Source organism: Watersipora subatra, chromosome 8 (assembly GCF_963576615.1).
Source record: "Watersipora subatra chromosome 8, tzWatSuba1.1, whole genome shotgun sequence".
Lineage (NCBI taxonomy): Eukaryota > Metazoa > Bryozoa > Gymnolaemata > Cheilostomatida > Watersiporidae > Watersipora > Watersipora subatra.
The window spans coordinates 42,665,013-42,692,728 of record NC_088715.1 but is presented as its reverse complement, the minus strand read 5'-3'; the positions used below and the strand labels follow the sequence as shown (position 1 = coordinate 42,692,728).

General features: G+C 36.1%; 2 protein-coding genes across 2 annotated transcripts in view; one reads left to right on the top strand and one right to left on the bottom strand.

Moving 5' to 3' along the window:
- Positions 1 to 6,785: 6,785 nt before the first annotated feature.
- LOC137401438 (sequestosome-1-like) lies at positions 6,786 to 11,231 on the bottom strand. The gene is made up of 7 exons (XM_068087779.1): positions 10,872 to 11,231; positions 10,632 to 10,763; positions 10,241 to 10,369; positions 9,181 to 9,618; positions 8,485 to 8,858; positions 7,297 to 7,489; positions 6,786 to 7,181 (listed from the first exon to the last, which is right to left on the bottom strand). Exons 1-7 carry the CDS (start codon positions 11,056 to 11,058, stop codon positions 7,084 to 7,086), a joined length of 1,551 nt encoding a protein of 516 aa, XP_067943880.1. The 5' UTR covers positions 11,059 to 11,231; the 3' UTR covers positions 6,786 to 7,083.
- Positions 11,232 to 11,540: 309 nt separating this feature from the next.
- The window catches only part of LOC137401443 (sterol regulatory element-binding protein 1-like), a 30,920-nt gene continuing 14,744 nt past the window's right edge, over positions 11,541 to 27,716 (top strand). The window contains exons 1-9 of the mRNA XM_068087783.1: positions 11,541 to 11,700; positions 19,694 to 19,839; positions 20,161 to 20,244; positions 21,654 to 21,824; positions 22,748 to 22,931; positions 24,051 to 24,264; positions 25,161 to 25,359; positions 25,750 to 25,991; positions 27,103 to 27,241. Of these exons, the coding sequence (XP_067943884.1) occupies positions 11,682 to 11,700; positions 19,694 to 19,839; positions 20,161 to 20,244; positions 21,654 to 21,824; positions 22,748 to 22,931; positions 24,051 to 24,264; positions 25,161 to 25,359; positions 25,750 to 25,991; positions 27,103 to 27,241 (1,398 nt within the window). The 5' untranslated portion in view covers positions 11,541 to 11,681. The remainder of the gene's footprint in view (positions 11,701 to 19,693; positions 19,840 to 20,160; positions 20,245 to 21,653; positions 21,825 to 22,747; positions 22,932 to 24,050; positions 24,265 to 25,160; positions 25,360 to 25,749; positions 25,992 to 27,102; positions 27,242 to 27,716) is intronic.

Here is a 27,716-nt window from a genome sequence, read left to right as displayed (position 1 = left end):
GTAGCAGTCACTGCAGTCATAGTGCTCTTAACTCTGCAGGCAAGTACTAGTTACAGTCAACTTTCCCTCTTCAACTGAGTTACTTCACTCAATGATCATTGTAGATTACATTACATTAGATGTACATGTAATGTAACGTGTACATGTACGTGTACATGTACACTCAAACATTGTAGATTAGACTAAATATTCTTCTTATAGGAATACACAGTAGTTTGATTGATTTGTTTTTTAGAAAAAAATCTATTATGATCATTTCGTAATAGCATTGGAATAAGTGCTGAGTATTAAAATATGCAAAAAATAAATTACAATTTAATTATTAACGAGACAATAAGTAAACAGAGTTTTTCAGTGTTACATTACCTTAGAAAGTGCCAGCTCAGAGATTGGTAAATTTGGTGGTAAAGGTAGCCTAACTTACTGCAACTTAAACTAAAAAGGTTTAAGTTAACTTTTTGCTTTCAGTTTTATTGTTTTGACTAATGAAACTATTTGATCCTTAAAACCCTTAAAATATTGTATGCTAGAAATTAATTTAGGCCTACCATCAGATTTTTGTAGCAAATTTTAATTCATATGTAAATTTAATCACAAGTAATGGTTGCTAATATGAGATTGAGGGCTGTTTCCTTTTTTAGTTCACTTATATTAATGAAGAGCAAGCATCTCTCTGTATTGTCTGATTGCATGAAATTGCATCAGCTCTTTGTACGATAGATTGTTGTTTAATTGCCTACAGACAATTTGTCAGTGAAAACAGTGAACGAAAATATTTTTCTTGCCGCTAAAGAGAATCTTTATGATTAAAGCGTTCAAAGTCATGTATATAAGCTATTAAAATTCTAATGGTTTTTTAGATAGGTAAAGCAACCGTCTATCAGAGATTAGCCATGTCAAAAACAAGGAAATATTTGGATATTACAAAATATTTACTTCTATGAATTTGTTATGTATAATAATAAATTAATCACACAACTAGCATGAAGAGAATCAATGTTTGAATATATTTATGGCACAGCTGGCTGATTACTACGGATACGCAAAGGTTGATTTGAATGACATAGGAGCAAGTTTTTCTCTATCAAAAGGATATGTTCGACGATCTAATTTACCTGCACAATTCAATCAGTTGTCAGTAAGTACTTCAGACTCTACATCTTTCTAACCAGAGTGCTCGACCTTTTACCTCCCGTTTACAGATGCAAGAATTATCAGTATCGAGAATACAGGTATTACACACACACCCACCCGCACGCACACACACGCGCACACACGCACGCACACACACACGCACACACACACACGCACGCACACACCCGCACACACACACCCGCACACACACACGCACGCACACACATTTCAAGTGTACTGAACAAACAGAAATAAGACCTACAGGTGTACAACTCTTGCGACACAACCAAGAGATCAGATAGTATTAAACATATAGGCATAAGGAGTACAGGACTTTAGTGTATAACTACCTTACATATAAGTATTGAACATATAAGTATTGAACATATAAGTATTGAACATATAAGTATTGAACATATAAGTATTGAACATATAAGTATTGAACATATAAGTATTGAACATATAAGTATTGAACATATAAGTATTGAACATATAAGTATTGAACATATAAGTATTGAACATATAAGTATTGAACATATAAGTATTGAACATATAAGTATTGAACATATAGGTATTGAACATATATAGGTATTGAACATACATAGGTATTGAACATATATAGGTATTGAACATACAGATATTAAACATAAAAGTATTGAGCATACAGGTATTGAGCATACAGGTATTGAGCATACAGGTATTGAGCATACAGGTATTGAGCATACAGGTATTGAACATACAGGTATTGAGCATACAGGTATTGAGCATACAGGTATTGAGCATATAGATATTGAGCGTACAGGTATTGAGCATATAGATATTGAACATATAGGCATTGTTATGGTTAAATTTGAAGTACTGTAAATGGTTGCTTGACTTGCATGTGTAAAATTTTTGCGTTTGCGAACAAAATTGTTTCTGTGAGCAAAAACTTTGTAATTGTCAATGCCTGCTAACATAATTTTGTCATACTATTAAGTAGCAAGGAAGTCTACGGTCTCGATGTTGGAGGTAATCTATAATACTGTACTAACCAACAAAAAATACTTGTATTGATTATGAGGAAAAAACATAACCCTTCCCACTACCAGCTCTAATTATAATAAAATTTTATATACGTGTAAGAGCTCAGGCTAACTTAGCCCTGATTTCAAACATCTGCTAGATACGGTACTCATATATAGCTCACAAAGCACTGTCTTATAAAACAATTAAACAAATTCACAACGTGTACATGTAATATGCTAGCCCCAACTTAAAGAATAGAGAAAGCATAATATTATTATGCTTTATTATTTATCTTGAGGTGTTGACTGATGTTCTAAAAAAAGAATAAAGGAGATTGACCAACCAGAAGCTGAGATATAGCCAGCCAAACACAGGTCTACCAAAAAACATAAGTGTTTTGGTAATCATCAATATATGACGTATGAAATCGACTTGTGTGCCATTGGTCAATTAAGCCAACTAATACGCTCTCCTATAACAATCACGGCGTTTCAATTGGTTTAATCCCTGGAAGTATAGAACAATCAAATTGGGCCTAACAATCATTGCTCTGAGAATTCTGAACCAGTCCCTCTGACGTGTAGATTAGTTTTAGCATAAAATAATTACACGCATCTATTATTTCGCAACAATTCGCTATCTTGCTAGTTCAGCTCAGTTTTGTTGTTCTCCCACTTAGCTTCCCTATTCAGACTCATCTTTAGCGTTGTTCAGATTTTTTTAACTATAGCTAATAAATGGAATCAATTAAATCAATCATCAATCTCGGTTATCATTTGGAATTTTCTACAAATTATTTTAGTTACATCATTTATTCTATACGCAGTTATATTATTATTTTGTATAATATGCATTATGATTATTATATTAATCATAAAAAATAATCATAGATAAGATAATAGATCAATAGAAAAATCAAATCAAAAGTTATCGTTTTCTTTTCTTACAGCAAGAGCAGTACGGTCAAATTATTCTTTATAAGATTATGGCTGTAGTGGACTTACAGTCTGTTAATAGTGACGATAATCATAAAACTCAACTGAATGCTGCAGTAGATACACAGTAGAAAAATGATGAATGAACAAAAAGTCACATTCCCATTTCTTATTCTAAACCAACTGCAAATCGCGGATGTCGCATATAGACTATACACGCGCCGTTCGTTGAACAGAGGATCTTCGGAGCATATCCGTGGAGATCGATTTAAAATTTGAAGCACAATAGTCAAAATCTGCTCTTCTGTTTTGAAAAATCATGGCGAGGGGTTGTGGGCAAATGCCTTTACCAGACAATGTTTGCTTGATTTTCCTGAGAAACCAGAGCTAGTCTGTAAATTATTTACTATCGCAAGAAGCATTTCACATCTCGTAGCCAAAACAAGCATTATACGTAACGGCGGTAAGGGTGCGCAACTCCAGCACATGACCCTTAAGTCGATTTCATACGTCACAGTTCTCAGGATTTTCGAAGGGTTTTCCTCTGATTCTTTATTAGGTAGACCTGTGTTTGGCTGGCTGTATCTCAGCTTCTAGTCGGTCAATCTCCTTGATTCTTTTTTTAGAACATCAGTCAACACCTCAAGATAACTAATAAAGCGTAATAATATTATGCTTTCTCTATTCTTTAAATATACTTATATCATGTACATGTATATACATGTATATGGTAAAAATAATTACTGTACCTACATGTATATCGCATATATATTTAATGTACATATGATATATTTACTGGTAGTTATGCTTCACATATCATAAATACTTGTACATATAAAGTATACATACATACTTGTAGGATATAAATAATAAATGCATATCATATAGCTAATATGATACGTGTGTGATATGTATGGTGGAATGTATACCAAGATATATCATGTGTATCATTGCATATGTATCATTTGTATGTTTAAATGTGTAACCATTATGCCCATTGCGTCATCTTATTTTATTAAATTATTTCTATTGCAGCTTGGTGACTTTATAGAAAGAAACAAGAGACTTAGCTTCAGCTTTGTCGTCAGTTTCATGCTTGGTCTGATTTCAGGATGATGGAGACCAACATTTTAATAATTTGGCAGCGAACAGTCTATAAGGCTCTATAATGTTTAAATTTAATTACAATGTATAGATGAAATATAAACTGAACAAGTACTTAAAGATCCTGATATGCTAGTGTAATTCAAGTTAGACCAGAAATGTTATATGAATACATTCCTAAATGTCTCGATATGATGGCGAGAGTCAAGTTAGACCACAAGTTAGTGAAAGTCAAGCTAGACCAAAAATATTACCTGAATACGTCTCTGAATGTCTCGATATGATAGCGAGAGTCAAGTTAGACCACAAGTTAGTGAGAGTCAAGCTAGACCAAAAATATTACCTGAATACGTCCCTAAATGTTTTGATATGGCGTTTAGAGCCAAGTTAGACCAGAAATATAACTTAAACATTCACCTAAACATCTTGATATGTCACATTATGCTCATGCTAGCTTATTTATACTTGTCTTAGTTGTTGGCTTTGGTAATATCTTGTATACTTGCATCAGATTAAACTTATACCCGAGCTTTATTGATAATTGGTTCCATTTGAACCATATAAATAGCCTGACATATTTTTAGTAGCGATAGTATATTCTCGGTGCTAATAGTGTACACATCTCGAACTTGTATGCACACACTACTGTTGCTTATGCGAGTGAGATTTTACTAAGCAAGAATATAGACATAAATATTGTAAAACTAGTTGCTGTTAAAATATTAAGCTGCATGTCACTAAAATTATACTCATCTCCATAGATATAATAAACCCTATTATTTATTATATCTATGGGTTCATTATATCTATGGTCATCTTTTATCAGGGGTTCCTTCAACTTTCACACTGCTACAATGGCATTTTGTAACACTGTCCGATATACATGTAGAGTGTGATGGGCGTTCTTGTTGATATTCCCAACTTACTTTATCATATGTACGACAAGCTTACTGCAAATTGTGATTCTAAATGTACAGCACATTAAATGTACTGCTGAATATTATACGTGTAACATGTTTGTTTTGTTGCCAACCAGCTAAAGGTGCTCTGTGGTACTCTACAGGCATTTATAATCAGATATAGTGAGACAGCTTTATGAATAGCATTTCTGATCAAATATAATGAGTCAGCTCTATAGATAGCCTTTTTAATCAGATATAGTGAGACAGCTCTATGAAGAGCGTTTTTGATCAGATATAGTGAATCAGCTCTGAATAGCATTTCTGATCAGATATAGTGAGTCAGCTCTATGGATAGCATTTCTAATCAGGTATAGTGAGACAGCTCTATGGATAGCCTTTTTAATAAGATATAATGAGATAGCTCTATGGATAGCCTTTCTAATGAAGTCTCAATCAAAGCTTTCGAGGTGAACAATGGTCGGAACAGCAGAGCTTAGTTTGATAGCTGAACACCATGATAATGATCTCTCACACTCCACACTTGACCATTAATATCATGTACAAGCAATACTGACAAGGCCAGAGCAGGTCTAATGTTTGTTGATAAATGGTGTCAACCGAAGCTTATAATTGTTAGCGGTATCCATATGTTCTTTGACATGCCTATGAACCGCTCCATTGGCTTGTGTGGAGTTTTTACTAGCTATACATAGTCAAATGTAGCATTGGTTTCAAGAGAGATAACTCCTCTTCTTATAATCATACCTGAAACCTACTACATGCATTTTAAATGTTTCTGTTATTTTTCATTATTATTGCATTGGAGAATAAAGTTCTCAAATACTTCAAAAACATGTAGTGGGTTTCAGATACAACTTGCTATATGAGAGAATAAAATAATGTACATTTCAAAACTAACAGCTACACAGGCGGTTGCTGACACTATATCTTTGAAATTAGACAGCCCACTACAGGTTACCTCGACTAGCTAGATATGACAGAGAGATTGCTAATTATGCCAGGAGTTAAGCTTTCAACACTCTCACTGGAGATAGGAGTCTGCAGCGATATCTCAATTAACAGCGGAAGGAAAGATCATCACAAACATATCATTTACTGGACTCTCAAATCAGCTCAAGTGATCTTATAAAACATATCTTATTTCTTTATAACCCATGGGCTGTGAAAGGCAGATGAGACCCGAGCTAGTGCCAGTAAATGGTACTCGGCCCTATAAAACTTTCTATTTTATAAGGATTGGCAGCAAATGGAAACTGAACATGCTTATAGAATCCTACTTGAAAGTGAAAACCATGTCAAAAATAGATTTATGGTAATTGTCCTACCACAACCATGACTACTGAAAGAGATACTAAAATGCTGTAGTCAGGTAAACAATTGAGACTATCTGGAGCCTGTGGAAGCTTTGTTAATAGGCTGTGGATTGAATGCTTGATAGGAACGAGAAATTCAGATGTCTATGATATTGCATGTGTAATTTATAGCTTGTTTACTGCCATGGACATTTATGTCTACTAGGACTGCATTATGGTGCTTCAGTTGGTGCTCCAAGGATGAACACTAGGCCCAGGTACTCCTTGGTTACTCATCAATTAGGTTCCACATATAGTCTACCTAGTTGGTATTTTTATGAAGTACAGTATATAACATGCCGTTTTGATGATGTCGATAAAACCAAAAGTTGATGAATGCAGAATATATTTATTATTAACCATAAAACCTCCAACTGTTTACCAGATAAAAGAAAGACCAAAATTGTTGGAAACCAACAAAGAGGACAGCATAAGATGAATAAATGCTCACATTTGAAGAGCATTGCTCCGTGTTGTCTAAGCGAATTAAGAAATGCAAATAAAGAAATATGACATATAAATTTCAAATAGATAAACGTATATAAATATTTATATTAAAGATGAAATCCGAGTTCCATTAGTTCCAGTTCAGTTCCGTGAGTTCAGTGTGATCCATGAAGGAGAGCCTTAATCAATCTTGTGGTTGTTGGCAGTTCGCAGGACAGAGTCAATAACCTTCGAAATGTCACCCTGGCACTCATACAGCATCGAAGTCATCCATCCACCTAAGACAACCATATCAATCTCTAATTATTTATATATCTCTATATATTTATACTTATCTATCTGAACATGTTTTTAAAAGCTTGAAAATAATATAAGGAGATAAGGGTTACCTACCATCATCATGGAAACCCATGGCTCTCATCTGCTCTGCTGCTTCCGCTACTCTCTGCTCAAGGGCCGGGTCACGTGGGGCCGTTGGCAGGACAGGCTCAGATGCAGGTCCTGAGCTAAAGCTAGGTGTCAGTTTAAGAACTGGTACAACCTCTGGCTTGAAAGTAGAAGCACTTGTGCTGAGAGATGTTGTTGGCTACAAGAATAGTCAGGATAAAGATATCAGTCATTCTTAATAAAGTAATGCGAGAGAAAAAGTTGGACTAGATGAATGCCCGGCGTTGCCCGGGTAATAAGTCTTTGCACAAAACATTTATTGTAACTGTTGTTATATTACAACAGCAGTTCCAATTCTACTTTCAAACTTCATATTATGAGAAGTGTTTCGTGCAGTTCAAATAATTTAAGAGAAAAAATGAAACAACTAAGGGTGTTTAAATGTGAAATAATTAGTAATGGTTAGATAAAGTCTGTTCTACTACAATGATTACAATAAAAATACTTGATACTGATAAAAATTAATACAAACTCAGAAAACAAAATAAAAATCATGAATACATATATTGACCTAATAATAACAATTAGTGCATACAAGTGTGTGTATAAAAAAGGTCACTGGTCCAGGAGAAGCTATCCATCCAAACTTTGAATACAACGATATTGGTACAAATGTAAAATGCAAAAGGTAACATTAATAATAAAAAGTGCACATTTAGAGTGTGTAATCGCAAAAAGGATACAGAGTATATGGCAAGAGCAAGGGGAATATAAACGGCTTAGCCTCGTTGTTACGAACACTTCTAAGTGTGCGTAACAATTGCGTATCCTTGCGATTTGAATGTCGCAGGTTCAAACCAAGTACGACGGGGAGTTTTCATGACAACTTTATCGCTATAACTAAACAGATGAATGACAGAAAAACACTAAGACTTATATACATAGATGCATATACATACATAGATGCATATACATACATAGATGCATATACATAGATGCATATACATACATAGATGCATATACATACATAGATGCATATACATACATAGATGCATATACATACATAGATGCATATACATACATAGATGCATATACATACATAGATTCATATACATACATAGATTCATATACATACATAGATGCGGCATGTCATAGAAGTGCGACAGAAGCAGACCTAAGTACTGTTTAGTTTACCTTAGCCTCCACTCTCACCCAGCTGGCATCGTCTCCACCTGTCTCTTCATCTCCTTCCATATTATCGCTGTCTGATTCTGCTTCTTTCTCAGCAGCTCCTGGGCCATTACTTAGCTGTGATTCGTTAGCTCCGTCACCAGTTCCCTGTGATTGGTCAGTATCCATACCACTTCCGTGTGTTGCGCTGTCCTCCGTATACACATCCTTTCGTTCCTCGGAGCACTCATTGGCACTCGCTTTGAACGGGCAGCTGGCTCCCTCGGAGTAGCAGTCAGGAGAAGGTTTGCATTTGCCATCTCTGCTGCATGAGGGACTTTGATCAAATTGACACCTGCCATGCTTGCCCCGTCGTCCCCTGCCCCCTAGGCGTCTGCCTGCAAGCCAGTGAGTTGTGTGCAATCAGGTGTCATGTGACCTTTCTGCATCTTACATCAATATACCGCAGTGCTATTTTACGTGGTTAATGAACAGGCAAATTCCTTTATGATCTACCAATTGCCTGACAAGACTGTATTGTATATAACGTATTCGCCTACCAGCACCAAACACCTACATGTAAAAGCTGATAAAACTGTCAGTTAATGCATGTTTGTAAAATACTATCTATCTAATAGAATTTAATACTTTTATCTATACGACAAACTCAACAGCTTTTCATATGCATCAATCAGATGTCTATGTCAATCTAACACTCACCTTGTCCTCTACCTCTGCCACAGCCCCTCTGTCCCCATCCTACTGGTCTCTCTTCCACGTCAACATCCACATCTACTCCGAAAGGTTCGAGGAAGGCAGATACCTGCTCACCGACATGCTGCAAGTAATCTCTCTCCTCATGTTTAGCAGATTTACCGGATTCATGCGCATCCTCACCATTGGCAGCAGCACCGCAAGCACTGCTTGAAGCATCCTTAGTCGGCTGTTCATTGGCATCTGGTTTCGCTTCACCCGGGTTCTTCATTAAGTTTCTCCAGAAGCGCCTCATTGCTTGCGGGCCTCCCCACTGGTTGGCACCAGGCCACCATCGGCCACCCGCTCCTCCAAAACGAAAAGGGTTTCCTTCCCTTCTGCCACAGCCAGTCCACTCAGCAGCAGGATTGGCTAAGCGAAGCATGTAATGATGGTTGTGTAGACCTACAAGCACACAGGTTCATATCATGTCCATAGATTATCCAGGGATACAAACTAAGAGAATCATTCATGTGAATAGCAATTGTGATGTATTGGATTACATGGAACAGTCCAAACCATTTGGTTATTTTATGAGTCATTACAAGCTAACTCCTTATCAAATGACTATATCGATATTAGCGCAGGGTTAAACAATGACTACATTGCATAATATTTTGTTAAGCGTTGCTAGTCATGATAACATCTTTTTAATCTCTCGGCAAGGAAAGGCTACAGCTACATTCAATTTTACACAGTCATGCCTAATATAATTACATGGGCCACATGTTTTTAAACAGTAGAATGACCATGGTTGCTTGACAACACAACCACGTCTCAAATCAACCAGTTTATAAGTACTGGAGGCTACATAAACTTAAAAAGCACGCTATCAAAACTAAGGACTGGTCCTCACTGCATGGTCAATAGGCTGACCTCTCACTGAAGGACACGATTAGCAGGGGCCATCTCACTATGGTTGAACCGGAGCGGGTAGTAAAACTGTAAACTTTAGAAATTGAAATCCTTAACATATATATGATCAGCTAAATTACTTTTATTAAGTTTAATAAGAATCTCATGTTACCTTTGTCACAACAGTCCTGGCAAAGATCATAGTCAGCGCAGACAAGACACTTGAACCTGAGACCTCTAATGGAACCATCACAGCCATCACAAATCACTCCTGGGTGTATTGGGTGTCCAGCAGAACCAGCTTCAAACAATTTAGACACATTATCTCTGAAACTTGTTCATTAGTACAAACGTCTTTGTTATACATTCAACTATGCGCGTTCATCAATTTCCACAATTGCAATGAACAGTAGAAGTGTAAACTTCAAAGAGAAATATTTGGGCAGATGTCTTAAGGTAAACTACAAGCTTTCACATCTCGAGAATGATAACAACAAAAGTCACTGACACAAAACCAATAGTTTGCTGTAAAATTTATAGGCAGCCATAAAGAGGAAACCTACGAGTTGTGCGAAAGTTTCCAGAAGAAGCCGATTCGTTGAGATACAGCTTCAGTAGTCCATTCGGACGACCATACATCATTGCTTGAATCAGTTCCTCATCTGACCCAATAGCCACCATGTCGTTCTCCTCATCTGCAATGCAACGAAAACTATAACGTTGATAGCATGCAAAATATTGATGCGAACAAGTAGAATAACATGTGCTTCACATCGGCTATAGTTAACCAAATATGTAATTACCTTTCCAGAAAACGCAAAAACTTTGCTGAGCTAGTGATGGGTAGATCGTTGCAATCTTGCTCATCAGATACTCAAAGCTAGTAGAAACATCTTCATCAAGAACAAATCTTCGGATTTCAGCATTGTTGCTGCCTTGTCCGGGTTTTTCCAGAAATGTCTTCACTGTGACGGAGTTGCTCGAGTCCATTATGTCTTTTCAGTATGCAGATATCGAAACACTGTAAACTTCTATTTGTGCAATAATCTGAAAATCGACATTCAAAGCTTATATACCTATCGAATACTTTCTCAAGTAGACTAGAATGTTCTAAGACTCGTGACTGGGAATTGCTCCAGGTGAGTCAACATCAACTTCGCCTATTCATTTATTATTAGCCTGTGCGACGCAATAGTTTCAATATCAAAAACCGTATTGTGTCATGCTAATACAAACAAACTTATTTTCAAATAATCACGAAACACAGGCTACAACAGCATTAATCAATTTGATTTGTAATCCCACGTGACTTAGTAAGAGAAATCCGTCTCTTATTGCAAGGAATTACGACATTGTAGTAGAGTTAATTTCATAGACGCAAAACGTTTAGTTTGCCCACGTGACTGAAAATGGTACCATCCGCAATTTTGCAAATTTGATTGGCTATCGAAATATCACTACTAACAAAACTCGTTGAAAGCAACGTGGTACGATGTAGACCGAATCTCTCGAAACGGAAATAATATGGAAACGATGTTCTGATCAAGCATACAAATAGATTTGAGATACTCATAATAAAATATTTGGTAACCTTTGTATATTGTACCGTTACAATGAGCAGTTTTGACTTTGGTAAGTTCACCGTACAATAATATCTAAAACTTTACTTAGAACCTAGAAGCAACGTAGGAATTGGCTAACCACTATTACATTTCTTGATATTCTAAACTAAGTTTACAAAAGCATAGAGATCAATCCAATACATCATTTAATCTATAACGTTGTCATAAGAAAAATTTGCTAGTCATGATAAATACTAGTCTCAGGATTACTACCTCGTAAATTATTCAAATCAATATCAGGCAACGCGAGGTTAATGTTTGTTGTTGTAGTTTTGTAGCATGTGCGATGTTGTTCGTATTGTGTTAGCGAGCCATAATTAGCATGACAGTTTGAGTTCAGTTGTTTAATGTAAGGTCCACTCGACAACTACAAACAGAAATGACATGAACTCAACAATCAGGCCTGCCAACCTAAGAGTGGGGCAATGCTTGAGATTTGGTTTTAGGGCAATTGATGTATCAATGATAGTATATATAATATTGTGGAAATTGGGGCAAATCTCACGCATTTTAATTTTTTCTTGGATGTGATTGCATGAGTCTCACGCCCTATGCATGAGAGTTGGCAGGCCTGTCAACAATATGAATAAACTGGTAATACATGTACATATGAAACACAAAGTTTAACTCGCAAACAGTTAGGCCCAAGAAACGAACGAAAGATTGATTAGTTTTTATCAGGTGAACTTTATTGGTTCACGTCACAACATAAGCAGCATGCTATTGAAATAATATGCCAATGACACTTCATATTAATGATGAAACGCTGATAAGAGTATTTTGTTTAACGATATTGTTTTTGTAGATATTGTTATATAGGTTTTTATAAATATGTTTGGTTTTACAAGCACATTATTAAAGTGCATTAAAATGAACAAGTCCCCGAAAAGACCCTTTTGGTAAAAGGCAACTCACTGCATTATGTAAAGGGCATTGAATGGGTGCCAGGCTGCGTTTTGACTTCTACGTTGAAAGAAAACCAGAAACTTGCCAGTATTTTTAAAACAATTAAATTTGTAAAGAGACTTTGTAAATTCATAAGATGTTCAATACTCGGCTGCCAGAACTATAAATATTTTTGAAAAGATGATATAAGCTATTTGTGTTACTACCACAAAGTGCTTCTGGGCGCCATCAAAATCTGAAACACTTGTATGTAGATAAGACTTAGGACTTATATACATGCAAGTTTGTTATTCTGCCAAAACCTGAAAGTGTTCTTTATATAATACCATAGTTTTAAGTGTGGTTTTATTTAAAAAGCTTTAGGTGAAAATAAGTGTTACAATTTGCCAGCTGTCGCACAGCTGCTACAAAATTTTGCGAAAATTGTTAGTGTAGACAGCTTTACTTAACAATGAGCAACTTCCTTGGAAAACGATTTATAATTGTTTGCAGCTCTTACATATGAGCAGTAACTCAAGTCATTGACAGCGTGAACTCTTGTCGTTATGTTTATATAGTCGTCCGTCTACTTGACTCATGAAAAGAACTTTACGCTATGGCCGATGCGTTATTTGGGAAACGTTGTTTCAAATATATTCATCTCATCAACAAATATTATCACTAGTATAACTCAGAATGGGCGCAACACCAATGATTCAAAAACCAAGTATTAAAATCGTTGATTTAAACCATGATGTTTTCATGATAAAAATCCTGATTTTGAATTTTTCAATTTTCACATACACTAGATTTTCAAAACATCAGCGTTTCTCTACAAATAGTCTTGCTTTGATGTGTGTAACAAATTTGTACCGAAAAACTGACAAGCTAGTATTTCAAGCTAGTATTCTGGATGATCAAAAGCATTGATTATTCGAAGGAAGTTGCTTAAATAGTTCATATCGCCTTTTTTATATCTTTGGCTCTCATTCATAGTAGCTCTACTCCATTAACTTACATGTAGTTTCCAAACTTACATGTGAAAGCCCGGCATTGGCCGGGTAATAAAACAACCTTTAAACAAAAAATTTTTTTTTTTTCAACATACACAGTCAAACATAGATAACTCGCCCTCGGATAGCTCGAACACATGGTTAACTCGAACAGATTTGTGGTCCGTTCCCACGTAATGATAAATTGCTTTAGATAACTTGACCTCAACTTTGTTAACTCAAACAGTTTTTTGCCCAACGGCTACCGAAACGGTTGTTATCGCTTTAGAAAATGACTTTATTCCAAGCCATAGAGGTAAACTTCAACTTTTCGTAGTTCATAGGCATCGTTATTACCATCATCTGCAAAATATTTTTGTCAACAACTTTTCTAAAGGTTTGATGAAATTTGATTTTTACTAAACATCCGCTTAGCGATGGTCCTTCGAAAGCAAGGAAAAGTGAGGTAGCCTTTGCATAAACTTCAAGAAAAATCAGCAAAATTGATCTTGGTTAAAATTCTCAAAAGAAAAAGATGTCTTTTCTACTGAGCATTTCAACAGCAATCAAGTTTTGCCAATTTTAATCTAACAAAACGTCCTGGCAATAACATCACCTCAAACAACCAACCAATCTCAAATGATAGAAAAATCTCTATACTTTTTGATAAAAAATTTTTAAACTTCACATTAAAAGCATTTAATTTGAAACAAGCCATCTATGCTTTTGCTTTATATTATAGTTTGTATGTGTACATGTATCTACTAATAAACAATTACTTGTGACAGTGCTGTGATAACTTGAACGCTCTGATAACTCGAACACTTTCGCTCGGTCTCGTGAAGTTTGAGTTATCCATGTTTGACTGTATACAACATTTACCATTTTAACTCTTAAATTTCATATCATGAAAGAAGTGTTAACTATTTTTCCTCTAATTTATTTTGTTGAAATAAATTAAAGGAAAAATAAAACTGCAAAAGGTGTTTAAATGCAAATGTGATATCATTAGCAAGTAATGGCTAAATATAGTCTGTTTTGCTAACGTTTACAATTGCAAATTGTTTGGTATACGATTAAATGATTTTAGTTCGTTTCATAGTTGGCATCATAAAACGAAAATATTGTATAGACTTATAGAGTATTATAGAAACCCAAAGTGATTATCTAATGCAATCACTGCCTGTTAAAAATCATTAAAAATAGTAACGAAACAATATATTAACCTTAGTAATTATAGTTACCTGCAATAACTTTAGTGCGTTTTCCAGGTATGATCTGCAAGAAAATGTAACATTACATTGTATCGTGTGCAGTGTTCTTACCTTCAAGACAGACGTGTAACCATAGACCTTTTAACTATACTTAATGTTAACTAATTATATTACTAATATATTAACGTATAGTTAATAGGTCTATGCGTGTAACATAAACGCTGAATCTAACTCATGAATTTAGCTTACTAAAAACATACTGGAAGGAAGTTTTAGTATGCATTTTAGTCAACTTTTAACCAAAATCTTATCACTTTTCTGTTTTTGAACCCGTTTTTACCGTAACGGATGACGCTGCACTGAGATACAATTGCCAAATTTTAACTTTGAGGGAAATTATTGTTGATATCGTTTTGCGGAAAACAAATTTTCAATAGTACAGCGAGGACATAGAATTTCAATGAATACGTCATTTAGCTTGGGCAATCAAGAAAAGGGTATACATTGGATGATAAGGACTATGAATCGTAAGAAGAGTGTAGCTTGGTGACTAAATGCAGGGTTCGAAACTTGCGGTTGTGATCTTTGTGAGTTCAAATGCAGCATGATGCGGGCTTTGAATTCCAAGATTGTAATAGCTATATCTGGACATACCGAAGAACAGACAGACACACAAGCTGAGATTTATATATATATATATATATATATATATATATATATATATATATATATATTGATTGCAAGAGATGTAAGAATTTGTCAAATTAAAGCATGCAAGTGAACGATATCGAAAAGTGGGTTCACCAGGAATCACAGATGATATACATGAGCAAACATGAATGAAATAATCAGATTTGTTCAAAACGTTTTAAACATCGAAAAAGTTAATTCAACCAAAACACATCCGCATTTCTTGTTTTTTGCTATACATGTCCTAATTTTTTCCAACTCTAGTATAATTATAGGCACTTTACCATTCCTCTTAGTTTTTGGGTTATATATTGCTAGGTAATTAATTCAGGTCCATGACTCGCCACTGCTTATCAAATGAGCAATACGTTATCACTGTAGCTTGTAAATTGGCAATATTTAACATTAGCCGAACTTTTGTTTTTATCAAACATCATATTACAGAAATGCAAAATCCTTTAGTTTTATCAGCACTAAAAATGAAAACAGCAAAGTCTTCCAATCTTTCACATGTACATGTTCATAAGTCTTCCACATGTACATGTTCATAAGTCTTTCACATGTACGTGTTCATAAGTCTTTCACATGTACGTGTTCATAAGTCTTTCACATGTACATGTTCATAAGTCTTTCACATGTACGTGTTCATAAGTCTTTCACATGTACTTGTTCATAAGTCTTTCACATGTACGTGTTCATAAGTCTTTCACATGTACGTGTTCATAAGTCTTTCACATGTACTTGTTCATAAGTCTTTCACATGTACGTGTTCATAAGTCTTTCACATGTACGTGTTCATAAGTCTTTCACATGTACATGTTCATAAGTCTTTCACATGTTCATAAATCTTTCACATGTACGTGTTCATAAATCTTTCACATGTACGTGTTCATAAGTCTTTCACATGTTCATAAGTAAAAAATTAAAGATGAACTTACACCAAATTTTAGTAGATTTTATCAGAGAGTATCGGTATTTTTCTATCATTTGCAATTGTTTTTAATGTTGGAGGTGATCTGATTGCCAGGATGTTTGAAGATTAGAATCGACGAAAGCCTTTAGTCGGATAAGCGCTCTTGTTACCGTTCCTCCACTTTGACGTTCAGACAACACCCATGTCGCTATTTCATTCTCTAACATTGGCCATCTTTCTTGATTTTGCACATTTTGTTGCAAAATGTGGCCAAAGTTTGCACATTTTGTTGAGGGTAATTGTTTAATAGTGCTTTCCGCTTTTCTCCAATCTCTGACCAAGGTTTCACCGACAGAATAGGTTATTCACTGTCTGTGGCTGCTTGAACAGCTTTTAACTCGTATAGCTGCATCATATTTCATCATTTTTCGTGTTTGGCTGAACATCTTGTTTGTTTAACGATATATAATTGTTTAAAAAATGTCACTGAAATCACTGAAATTTTTAACTGACCAAACTGGATAGCTAATATGAATTCTTGAAAATAACGCTGTCTAACAAAGTGTGTAGATTATGTAGTTGATTATTGAATCCTTAGCTATATATCGCCTCTGATGCTGACTTGAATATTCCGATCAAGCAGTTTGAGCCAGAGAAGGGGAGGTCGACTTGTACCACAGGTACATCTCAAAACCAGAATTTTAAAATCAAAGTTTAGACCTTGACTTATACACCGAGTCGGCGTTACGCACTGGAATTTTATGGTACAGTGATCCCTCATTTATTGCGGGAGTTGCGTTCCATAAATAATCTGTGATGAGTGAAATCTGTGAAGTAGTCAGCTTATTTTTTTATTATTTTACAATGTAATACTGTGCTACAAAAGGAAACCAAAAATCAAAACCTGTTTGAAGGCCCAAAAGTTGTTTAAAAACAATAATATTAACATAGAAATATTAAAATTATTCAAAGATTCGAATTGTTTGAAACATTCAGTTATTCAAATATTCATCAATTCCATAATGGCGTCCTTTGGCTGCATAGCTTTTACCTTCCTTTAGCATGTCCAGAAGTGTAACTTATTCTGCAACAGTTAGCATCTTCCTCAGCTTTTTTGGCCCGTCCAGAGGCCTCTTTGTCGGCGCAGAAAGTTTCTTCGACGTTGTGGGTTTTGTCACAAAGAAAATTTGCAAACGTAAATTTGGTAGAATGTACAGAAACGAAACCTGTTGACAAGTGAAAAAACAATGCAGTACAACCCCAATATTGTAATTCTAGACAACAGTAAAGCTCCTAAGCCAATCGGGATTCAGAGCACAATGTACTGTAAAAAAGTCTGTGAAGCCGCGGAAGATGAAGCGCGATATAGCGAGGGATCACTGTAACTCTTTTTCATGCCAACCCTGATTAGCGCTCGTTGCAAACTGTATTTTTTAGATATCTTTCAAAACACGAATGTATTCAATGTTGATTATATATATTTACTGAAGATAAAGATGTTAAGGATGTCAGGAAGCAGTTTTCAAGCTTTCGTACCTGTAGTATATCGTTTAATGACAAAAATTGATTTGGACAGCTGCTTATCAATGTTGGCATAAAGTAAAACTTCAAACCAAAATGCCTAATTTTATTGGTAGTAGTGTTAGTCTAGTATCTTAAATTCTCATCAATTATCGCTTTATCACAATTGAGTTATCACAAAAATAACCTTGGTAGCAACATGTATGCGTGAGAAAGTGACCTACAGACGCTACCCTACTTACGAACAGTGGTAGATACGAATGGTGTTCTGCGTATGTCAAAAAATGTTCGTTCAGTGATGCCGTAAGTTAGATATTCTATTGCCTTTTTCAAAGTAGTGCGACTTCATTCTAAATTTGCAAGCTGAAGTTTTATTTTATGTCTGTATTTAACAATGTTGTATTAAAGCTCATTGCACTCATTGGTATGTTTGCTACAGTTTGCTGCCAAAACTGGCTTTTTATGTGCACAAGAAGAGGAGTAATAAGCGTCGCTCTATCGTAAGCTGTGTTTATATAAATGCAATGATTCTATTAAATAATATGCTATAAAACTGCAAGTTTATAAATTATATAATAATAATCTATCAAGTGCTACAAATATATATTCAACAACAAGTGACATAAACCATAATTATAATACATGCAAAAACAAAAATGAACATTTTTTAAACAAAAATATTTGCTTGACAGGTTGCGTTCTGATTGTTGTTTTCGTATGGAATCATTTCATCATTTTCTGGCTGTTCAATACCTTCCAAAGCGTCTGCTGACCTCAACTCTCTTTCTGCACAGCTGATCTAGTCGATATTAGCGTCCAAATCACTTTTTTAGCCGTCAAAAATTTGGAATATATCTCATTCATAAGTTGAGCGTCTGCATAGGAACTTGTATCTGAATTGTGTGTAACAGTTTAGGTTATAACTGTTGCATAGCATATTTAATTAATGTTATTCTACAATTATTACATATATCAAGTAATTAAAACATGATAACTTTATTATAGCGAGCTGTACACATTGTTTAGTAAGCCAATGGTTTACAATTATGAACTTTTTAACAAGCACTTTGCACATAAAGCCTACACTGCAGGCAAGATTTAGGGCCAAATGGCACATAAACGTGTCTTACAGCCGAAGCAACCGAAGTCTTACATGTGAAATCATCATTTATGGTATAAAGTAAATCCTGAGGTGATGTTCAAGGCAGCAATATGGGTGTGTGTATGGAAGAGGCTTGAAATTCTTTGCTGCAAGATAGAGTGGCAGCGTAAATCTTTTACTAGTAGAGCTTGGAATAAATCTAAAACAATTTAAATCGGTACACACGACCAAAAAGGAAGATGTTGAAAACTTCAGCACCTTCCTTTTCGGTCGTGTCTACCGATTTTTCATTTCTTCAGATTTTTTCCAAACTGTACGAGATTTCCATTGTCAATTTATCTTTTTTCCCTGTTTAGATCTTGAAAATTACTATTTCCTTAGCAATAAGTTGGATGTAAATGTAATATAACTTTAACATAGTCCATGTCACAGAGATGTCCATGTAGTCTATGTCACAGAGATGTCTATGTCACAGAGATGTCTATGTAGTCTATGTCACAGAGATGTCTATGTAGTCTATGTCACAGAGATGTCTATGTAGTTTATGTCACAGAGATGACATATTCAAGTCATGGTTATTCATGAGTTTTAACCATAATTCCAAACAATTCCATTGCTTTAATTTATCCAGTTAGCTGAGACAAATACATGTACATTCTTGATCAGTAAGAATATTTTCTTTGTAGACTTTGACTCTACTGAGGACTTTCTGTCCTCTGGACTGGATGATTCACTCGTTGGTTCCTCAGATTTCAACATTCTCCAGTATGCTACGGAAGATTCTGGTATCAAACTGGAACCAAATGCTCGTATAGAGCATATTGTAGATGAAGTAAGCAATCTTCATAACCTACAAATGCTGGGATTATTCTAGAGATATCACTTGGGAAAACCCAAGGCTCCTGATTCAATTGCTCATGTCATTGCGTCATTCATTGTCATTTCTAGTCGGCGTCGGCTATGCTAGTGCGGTCGTAGTCAGGATGATTCAGCTGTCACGTGTTGTTGATAGTCATATTTATAATGCTAATGCTCACCTGTGCTGTTGTCACCATCTGCAAACATTTGGCCTGTTTCTCAATTGGTAGCGTTCATTGTGTTTCTTTGTATGCCCCCCAGTTTTGTAGTATGATGCATTTATTCCCTGTTACAGCTGTTCGTTGGAGACCAGCTAGATACCTATACACAACCGGATCTCTCCAAGTATTTAAATCGGAGTTCGGCAGCTGAAAGCACTGTGAGTTACGACAGTTGTTGGTAGCAGAGCCTTGCATACTTTCGTAAAATTTTACAAACATTCTCGTATGTACACCATGAAGTTATCGATGATAGCATAGATACGTCTAGTTTTTTCATTAATAAAATTAAGGAAAAAGACAATAGTTAGACCAAATAGTTGGTAATGTCTCCTTAATCTTGGGTATTCTACCAGAGACCTGGTAGTTTGAGCACTTCCTTCAAAAACTTAGTTGTTCCCAATAGCGCGCTTTTCTGCAACTCACTTGTGTTGTTGACCGTTGCCGGTATTTGCTCAAGCCACATTTGATGTGCAGGTGTTGTTGCATCCAATTTTCCAATGACTACTTGAATTACAGTTGCTCTTACATCTCAGCACTTTTCAATTTCCTCTCCGAATGGGAGATATTTATCTACTTAATAATATTTCTTCACTTATATATGTGCAGTAGGTGCTCCTACAACATAAATAATCTGTTCCAGGAACATTTACATTATAGGGAATATACTTTATAAGAACAGTAAAGTACATGTAAATTGCCTAATCCGTTCCACGATTTACTGTAAAAATCAGTTCCACCTGTTCATCATCTGTCACTATCCAGGGGTCAAGGTTAGAATAAAAGATAACTTTCGACGATACTCCAACTCGTGCCATTCAGATTAGTAGACAAGGCTGTAACCCCTGCACCAATCACTCGCCTTCGTATTCATGAACAATCACGCAGCTATCCTATTCGCCTTTTTGTCGACAATTTAAAGATCTGTTAGGACGATCTATTTCAAATTTCAATATATATATATATTGAAAAATTTGTAATAGGTAGAACTAAAACCACAACATGGACTGGAGCAGTATAAATTAGTAGAGAATTTGATAGGATACTTATTTTGATAGTATTTTGGTTTGCAAGCTGACATAATAGTGATTTCATACAGCTAGGTCAATAACTAGTGTCGCTGATGTAAGATTTCTTCTGTTGCTGAGTAATTGTCTTGTGTTACCAATAATGTTACATCATCAGATGCTTGACTCACTGTTAGCTAAAGGATTCTCAGTTAAAAACACGGAAAATAGAAGTGTTGAGCAAAGGTTTCACAGCGTACCTGTTGGCTGTGTAACAAATATTCACATGTACCTATGAGCATGAATAAAACTACTTTGTATCATTAATATTGCTACTGACAGCACAAATTATTTACAAAAAAGAGTCGAGTCGTTCTGATGCCTTCATGGCTCAATCCCTTTTTCCTTTATTAAGCTATTTAAATATTTAATAACATATTGTAAGCAAAACTCAATTTCTTTAATAGTGTTGCAGCTCCTTGGCTATCATGGCCGGGTTTGAATATATAAACTGTCAATTTATTAAGTCATGTCTGGTCTGCCTTCTACATTTACATTTGTAGGTTCCCATGGACACTCTAACTGCAGGAAAACTGGAATCGGTGGCACAGCCTGCCCAGCAGACTTTACCTAGCCAGCACATGCTCCATCCTACTACGCAAGCTGCATCAGAGCCTAGCGAGAATGTTGGAAACATTAACGTAGGACAGCTGACAGTCGATCAGCTACGGCAGGTGCGTGAGCTGTTTATCTCAGCTAGTAGGGCTATGAGCTAGTTATACGCGCAGCAAACGAGGTGTGAGCTGGCACAGTGCTCATATTGAGGCTATTTATAAACCATTTCTAGCGGCTGTTGATACTTTGTAGCCATGTTCTATTTTGTGACCTAGGGCTTAAGCTCTCGCTAGTGTACTTGTGCAATGATATCGCTCCAATTAACATTAGTGTGCGCTTTGACTTAATAATCACTGTTTTCATTATGTGGCTGATGAGGGTTTGCAGTTGTGTACACCTCGAGTTACCGTGCGCTAAATGTTTCCATGGATGGATGAATTAATGGGTGGCATGTTGTGGATTAATGCTGGTGCTTTGTTAAAAAAGATGAGGAATTATATGCTAGAAGTCATAGCGGCGCACTCCTGTCTCGCTTAGCAACACACTTGCGAAATAGGAATGACAAATGTTCAAAATGGAATAGCTTGTGCGGCATTTTCTTGTGCATCATTAGTAAGTGTCGTTTCCATCTTTAGCAAGCATGAACATTCAATAAAAATTTGCGAGTAGAAAAACTCGCATGGCTTGCACATTTCTGTTGTTTCAGTCTTGCGGATATCAAACTTGCAGATTAACCGTGTCATGGAAACAGTGATAATGGCTGACTTTTTATATCTTAAATATTGACTGAGGCTTTACATGGCATCAGACGTGTTGATTTTAGGCTTTATATGGCGGCAGACACTTATTGGTTGGCTATTGGCTGGTTTTACTCATAGACAGGTTACAGTTATTTTACTGGTATATAAGAAGTCCAGACACGGAAATATTTGATTGGTTGATTTTTGGATTTTTTAGTTTCTAATTAGGCAACCGTACATATTCACGGTTGCTGATGTGTTGATATCAGCTATTCATACCTGTAGTTATAACTTGCATGTAGATATTGATGCAGACGATGCCGGCAGCACCAGTTACCCCCGTGCAACAGTCCTCTCCAACCGTCACTACTCTGCTTCTAAACCCAACCTCTTCTCAATCTATATTGACTGCCACCAGTGTGACCGCTACTAACAATGTGTCCACTCCTATCCCCGCTAGTCTCTGCCCAAAACCTACTACTACAGGTAAAGTACATGTAGCCCAAAACCTACTACTACAGGTAAAGTATATGTAGCCCAAAACCTACTACTACAGGTAAAGTACATGTAGCATAAAACCTACTACTGCAGGTAAAGTACATGTAGACTGCTTTTATCTTTCTGTAGTTCTCATTGCAGAAAAATGACATTTACGCACAGCTAAAGGCTGTTTCACACTGGGGTTGTCCTTTCGGTGATTATACGTCTACTCTGTGCCCCGTGAACCGATGACATCACTGTGGCAACACAGATATGGGGAGATAATTGCTGCTGTCAAACTTTACCGATATTCCACGACTGTCTGCATTCTGCACCACTTTAGCTGTCGTGGATGGCTAATCTATATTTCTCTTCATGTTAGTTGCTGCAGGACTATCGCGTCTCATACTTTCAGCGACCGCATTGTATAATATGAGCCTCTATAATATGAGATTATTCGCGGATGTAACCCTGGATGGGTTCGTGATAGTGTGAACAATGTAATCAGAAACGACCACTGACCTACAGCGATATTGTGTGACCTACAGCGATATTGTGTGACCTACAGCGATATTGTGTGACCTACAGCGATATTGTGTGACCTGCAGCGATATTGTGTGACCTACAGTGATATTGTGTGACCTACAGCGATATTGTGTGACCTACAGTGTGAATCAGCCTTACATATTTTTCCTAAGTTACCCACTCAGTGATTGGTAATTTTTCCTATTTTTGGTTTGTAGTATTTTACTAAATTTATTGAAGTTGCGGCTCATCTACAGATCCAAATACGCCTTGTATCAATCTTAGTGTAGGTTATGTAGGCTCTGTCTAAATATAGCGCCTACTATAGTCTACTAGAGCTGCTGGTAGAATGTTTTGGAATGTTTCAGTGGTAATCATTGACCAAGTCTAATATTAATATGACTACAATGAATGAGGCTTAGTTGAAAATAATTAAAATATTTGTTCCAAGAAGCCTTTTTTATTTTTCGTAACTTTTTTCACACGCGTTAGTTAACTGATGACTGACTAAGAGCGGGTTTCATAAAATTTTAGAGTTTGTTTGCGAAACCTCGGAACAACTAGCAGGTTAACAGCGCATTCTCCTTTGATCTATTGTAGCTCCTGCTAGCCTTTCTTTGCGCCAGGCCATACACACAACCAAGACTCCAAATCTACCTACAGTGAGAGTTGTGAATCCCACAATGCCCTCCCCACCGACCACATTGGTCAATTCGCTCCCATCAACTCCTGACAGCAAGCTGCCGATTGCTCGATGTAAGGGACAGAGCAAACCTAAGGAACGACGGTCATCTCACAATGTCATTGAAAAGAGGTGAGATACCAACTCAGATCACAGGCTTTCACAGGTGGCCGGAAAATAGGGAGAACGCTAGCCATTGTTTCAAAGCCTCTCATTACAGCTTTAAATATAAACCTTTAAATCTTATATATAAATAATAATATAAATAATATATAAATAATAATATAAATAATATATAAATAATAATCTAAATAATATATAAATAATATATAAATAATAATATAAATAATAATATAAATAATATATAAATAATAATATAAATAATATATAAATAATAATCTAAATAATATATAAATAATATATAAATAATATAAATAATATATAAATAATATATAAATAATAATATAAATAATATAAACTCATTAAAGCTTTAAATATACCTGTTAGTAGTTTATAGCTGCAGACATACGATAAACCATTATTGCTCCTTCCAGTGCAGTAGCCTTTTGCAAGTTCCTGTGGTTATATATAATACGAGGTAAGCTGTTGGCTAAATCTTTTTTGGACAAAGATTAAATCATACATAAAGTATACGAATAGCAATTTTGGGTTTTTGTCACAATCAAATTTAAATCTCACTCAATCACCTCTAACCTCTTGTTCCTAGTATGTAATCTATGATTATCAAAGTTTGTTTTTTAAGAGTTCATAGACTATGTGTTTCAGTCATTCTCATCCATTGTAATGTTGTGGGTGAGAAGAACCAGTTGGAGACGATAGGTGTTGTCTGGCATTTGTTATGGTTTCATAGCCAAGAATTGGTAGCTGGTGAAAAATTTATAAATCTCACTGAAAATAGTGGGAAACGCGAACCTTATTGATAGACGGTTGCCTGAAGACAGCTTGCATACGGATATTCCTGAGGTCTTTACTAAGTTCATTGCTAGCTTACTGGGTTTTTTCTATAGATACCGCATGAGCATCAATGACAAAATCATAGAGCTGAAGGACCTTGTGATGGGCGTTGAGGCTAAGCTAAACAAATCAGCTGTCCTTAAGAAGGCTATAGAGACTATCACTTCCCTGCGTGAACAGCGCAACAGGCTAGCCCAAGAAAATGCTGTGCTGCATGCTGCCCTTGTCAACCGAGGTATCAACCCAAAAGAGGTAAATTTTCAACAAAGTCCATTGCAAAGGTCTATTTTATATCTAGTATGTTTTAAGCATAGTTGTAGTTCTATAAAATTTCTTGGAAAGTTTTGAACAATAACAGTTTTTGTTTTTAGCTAGTAACGTAACAATTGTACCAATAGTGGAGTTTAATTTGTAAGTAGTTATCTTCTCTATTTCGTAAGGAGCTGACAACTTCATGCATGACTAAACAGCTGTATGGCCATTTTAGGATATGTAGTTCACATAAGTAGTAGTTTATTAATTTTTAGGGTTAAATCTTAAGATTTTAAATGAGTTTGTGAAGGTCCTGGGGATGATGAGCTGCAGAGTTTGTAATAGCTCCATGGTTTTGTGAGTTTTTACATAGCCTGTGATTTCATGTAGCTGATAGTGAGCAATGTCGGAGATCCACTTACCCCTTCTTCTATATCGGATGCCTCCACTTTCTCACCTGAGACTCTACTTCCGGAGAGTCCGCCTGACTCGGGGGAAGACGACACAACACATTACTACAGCGCATCCTACCCTGCTGACTCCGTTGTCTACCAGAACACGGGCATGGTTGATGGCAGCAAACTCGTTCTTTTTATGTTCACCTTTGCAATTCTCTTCTTCAACCCTTTTGGGTAAGTCATGCTTTTCTATTTAAACCATTGTAGCTGATAGTATGTTAGCTATATACACTAAATACATTAGGTTATTTTACTATAGTGTATTTAGTATAGTGTTATAATATTTTATATGATAGTTATGTATGTTTCTTATGTATATTCATGTATACTATTTTATTTATATTATAGTACATCATAGTAGATTTTATGTAATATGAGTTTTAGATTCTATTGAAAATGTCAGTGAAAGTTGATTTATTGATCCAGCTGGCCCTCTCTGCCATATTTCCCTTCCTGTATGATGAAGGCTTTCAGCTTCCTATTCATCTTGCTAAGTTCATGAGTCAACTTGCTAGCTTACCTTTTCTAAGTGCTGCTTGTCTCACATCTAAAGCCTGGTTCCCATATCGATTGCGAGACTCCAGCGGTAACTTGCGCAACAAAACGCTTGCAACGCTAGGCTCGGCAGCATCTGTTCACATAAAAGCTGCATCGCTAAACATAATCGCGTAATCGAATATGCATTTCAGGAAGGTTTTGCCTGCGGCCTTTTGAGAAAATTTGAACAGCGCTAAACTATGGGGTTGCCGCCGGCAACGGCCGGCAGTCCTCAGCGGTACCCGGCGGGTAGGTTCCCATTTCACCGCTAATAGCCTGCTGTGCTGGCGCCGGTGCTTTGCGGCGTATATGGGAACCAGGCTTTAGTGTGAACAGCTCACGTCGCTATCGCTCAGCCAAAGTCTAGTAATTATACCCTAGTATAGCCCTAGTATACCCTAGTACAACAGTTTTGTCCTACTAAACCTCAATTATAGGCTGGGGAAACTTTTGTTTACCTCGCAATATTCTGCCTAGCTTTTTTATATCTTTTCGACATTCATTGTTGTAATTTTGTCTTTGCGTGTACCTTAACTTGTCAATCATGTCAAATCGTCAGATGGGTATACACGGTATATGAATATATATGGGTATATACAGTATGTGAAATGGTTCTATAGTCAAGTACATTTGTGTGTACTTTTGTACATGCCTGTCGGCCATGACTTTATGTTCATGTAATTTCTTGGTATTGTTTTTTTGTTATTCTGGTTATGGAAGTCTGCAATGCAAGTCTGCTTTTTTATAGAAAGTTCACCGGACTGGCAGGGTCACTCGATGCTGTTCGCAGTAATGATGCTGTCTCTTCTCACTCAGGCAGGATGTTACTCAATTACACTGACAGCATAAGTGACAATCTCGGCATCTGGAACTGGATTCTACCATCGGTGAGACTTGACATTCCTGTGTGAAGACATTTCCTCAGTTGCTTTACTTGGGTTGCTTGTAGATTCCCGATGAGTACACGTATTTAACACGCACCCATTTGTTTAAATTATCTGTAGTGAGTATTCGTTTAGTCCTGTGCGTATTCATAAGCATTAAGTTATCTATGCGATGCTTTCAGTGATATTAGACGGTAGTAGCTCGTGTTTATGATCCACAAATGAATCCAACAACTGAACTGAATTTGTTTATTATAAGGCTATCATAAAAACTAAAATATCAAGCTCTTGAACCACGGCTTCTTTTGATGCATCGCTACTCTTGCATTTATATACTGGCAGCATACTCAAACTCTCACCATATACCCTAGTCATGGTAAAAGTTGTGAGGCATTTTCCATCCAGTACTCTCTATGCATCCGGGCATCCTAAAGCATCCGCAGTTGTTTTACTTCATCAGTCTTTCCTGTTGACCCGG

Excerpts from the sequence above, each read along its gene's own strand:
- LOC137401438 (XM_068087779.1), bottom strand. The coding sequence starts at position 11,058 with ATGGACTCGAGCAACTCCGTCACAGTGAAGACATTTCTGGAAAAACCC. Across the intron at positions 10,370-10,631 it reads TGGAAACTTTCGCACAACTC|CTGGTTCTGCTGGACACCCA; the intron begins GTAGGTTTCCTC and ends AATTGTTTGAAG. Across the intron at positions 9,619-10,240 it reads CCAGGACTGTTGTGACAAAG|GTCTACACAACCATCATTAC; the intron begins GTAACATGAGAT and ends GTGTGCTTGTAG.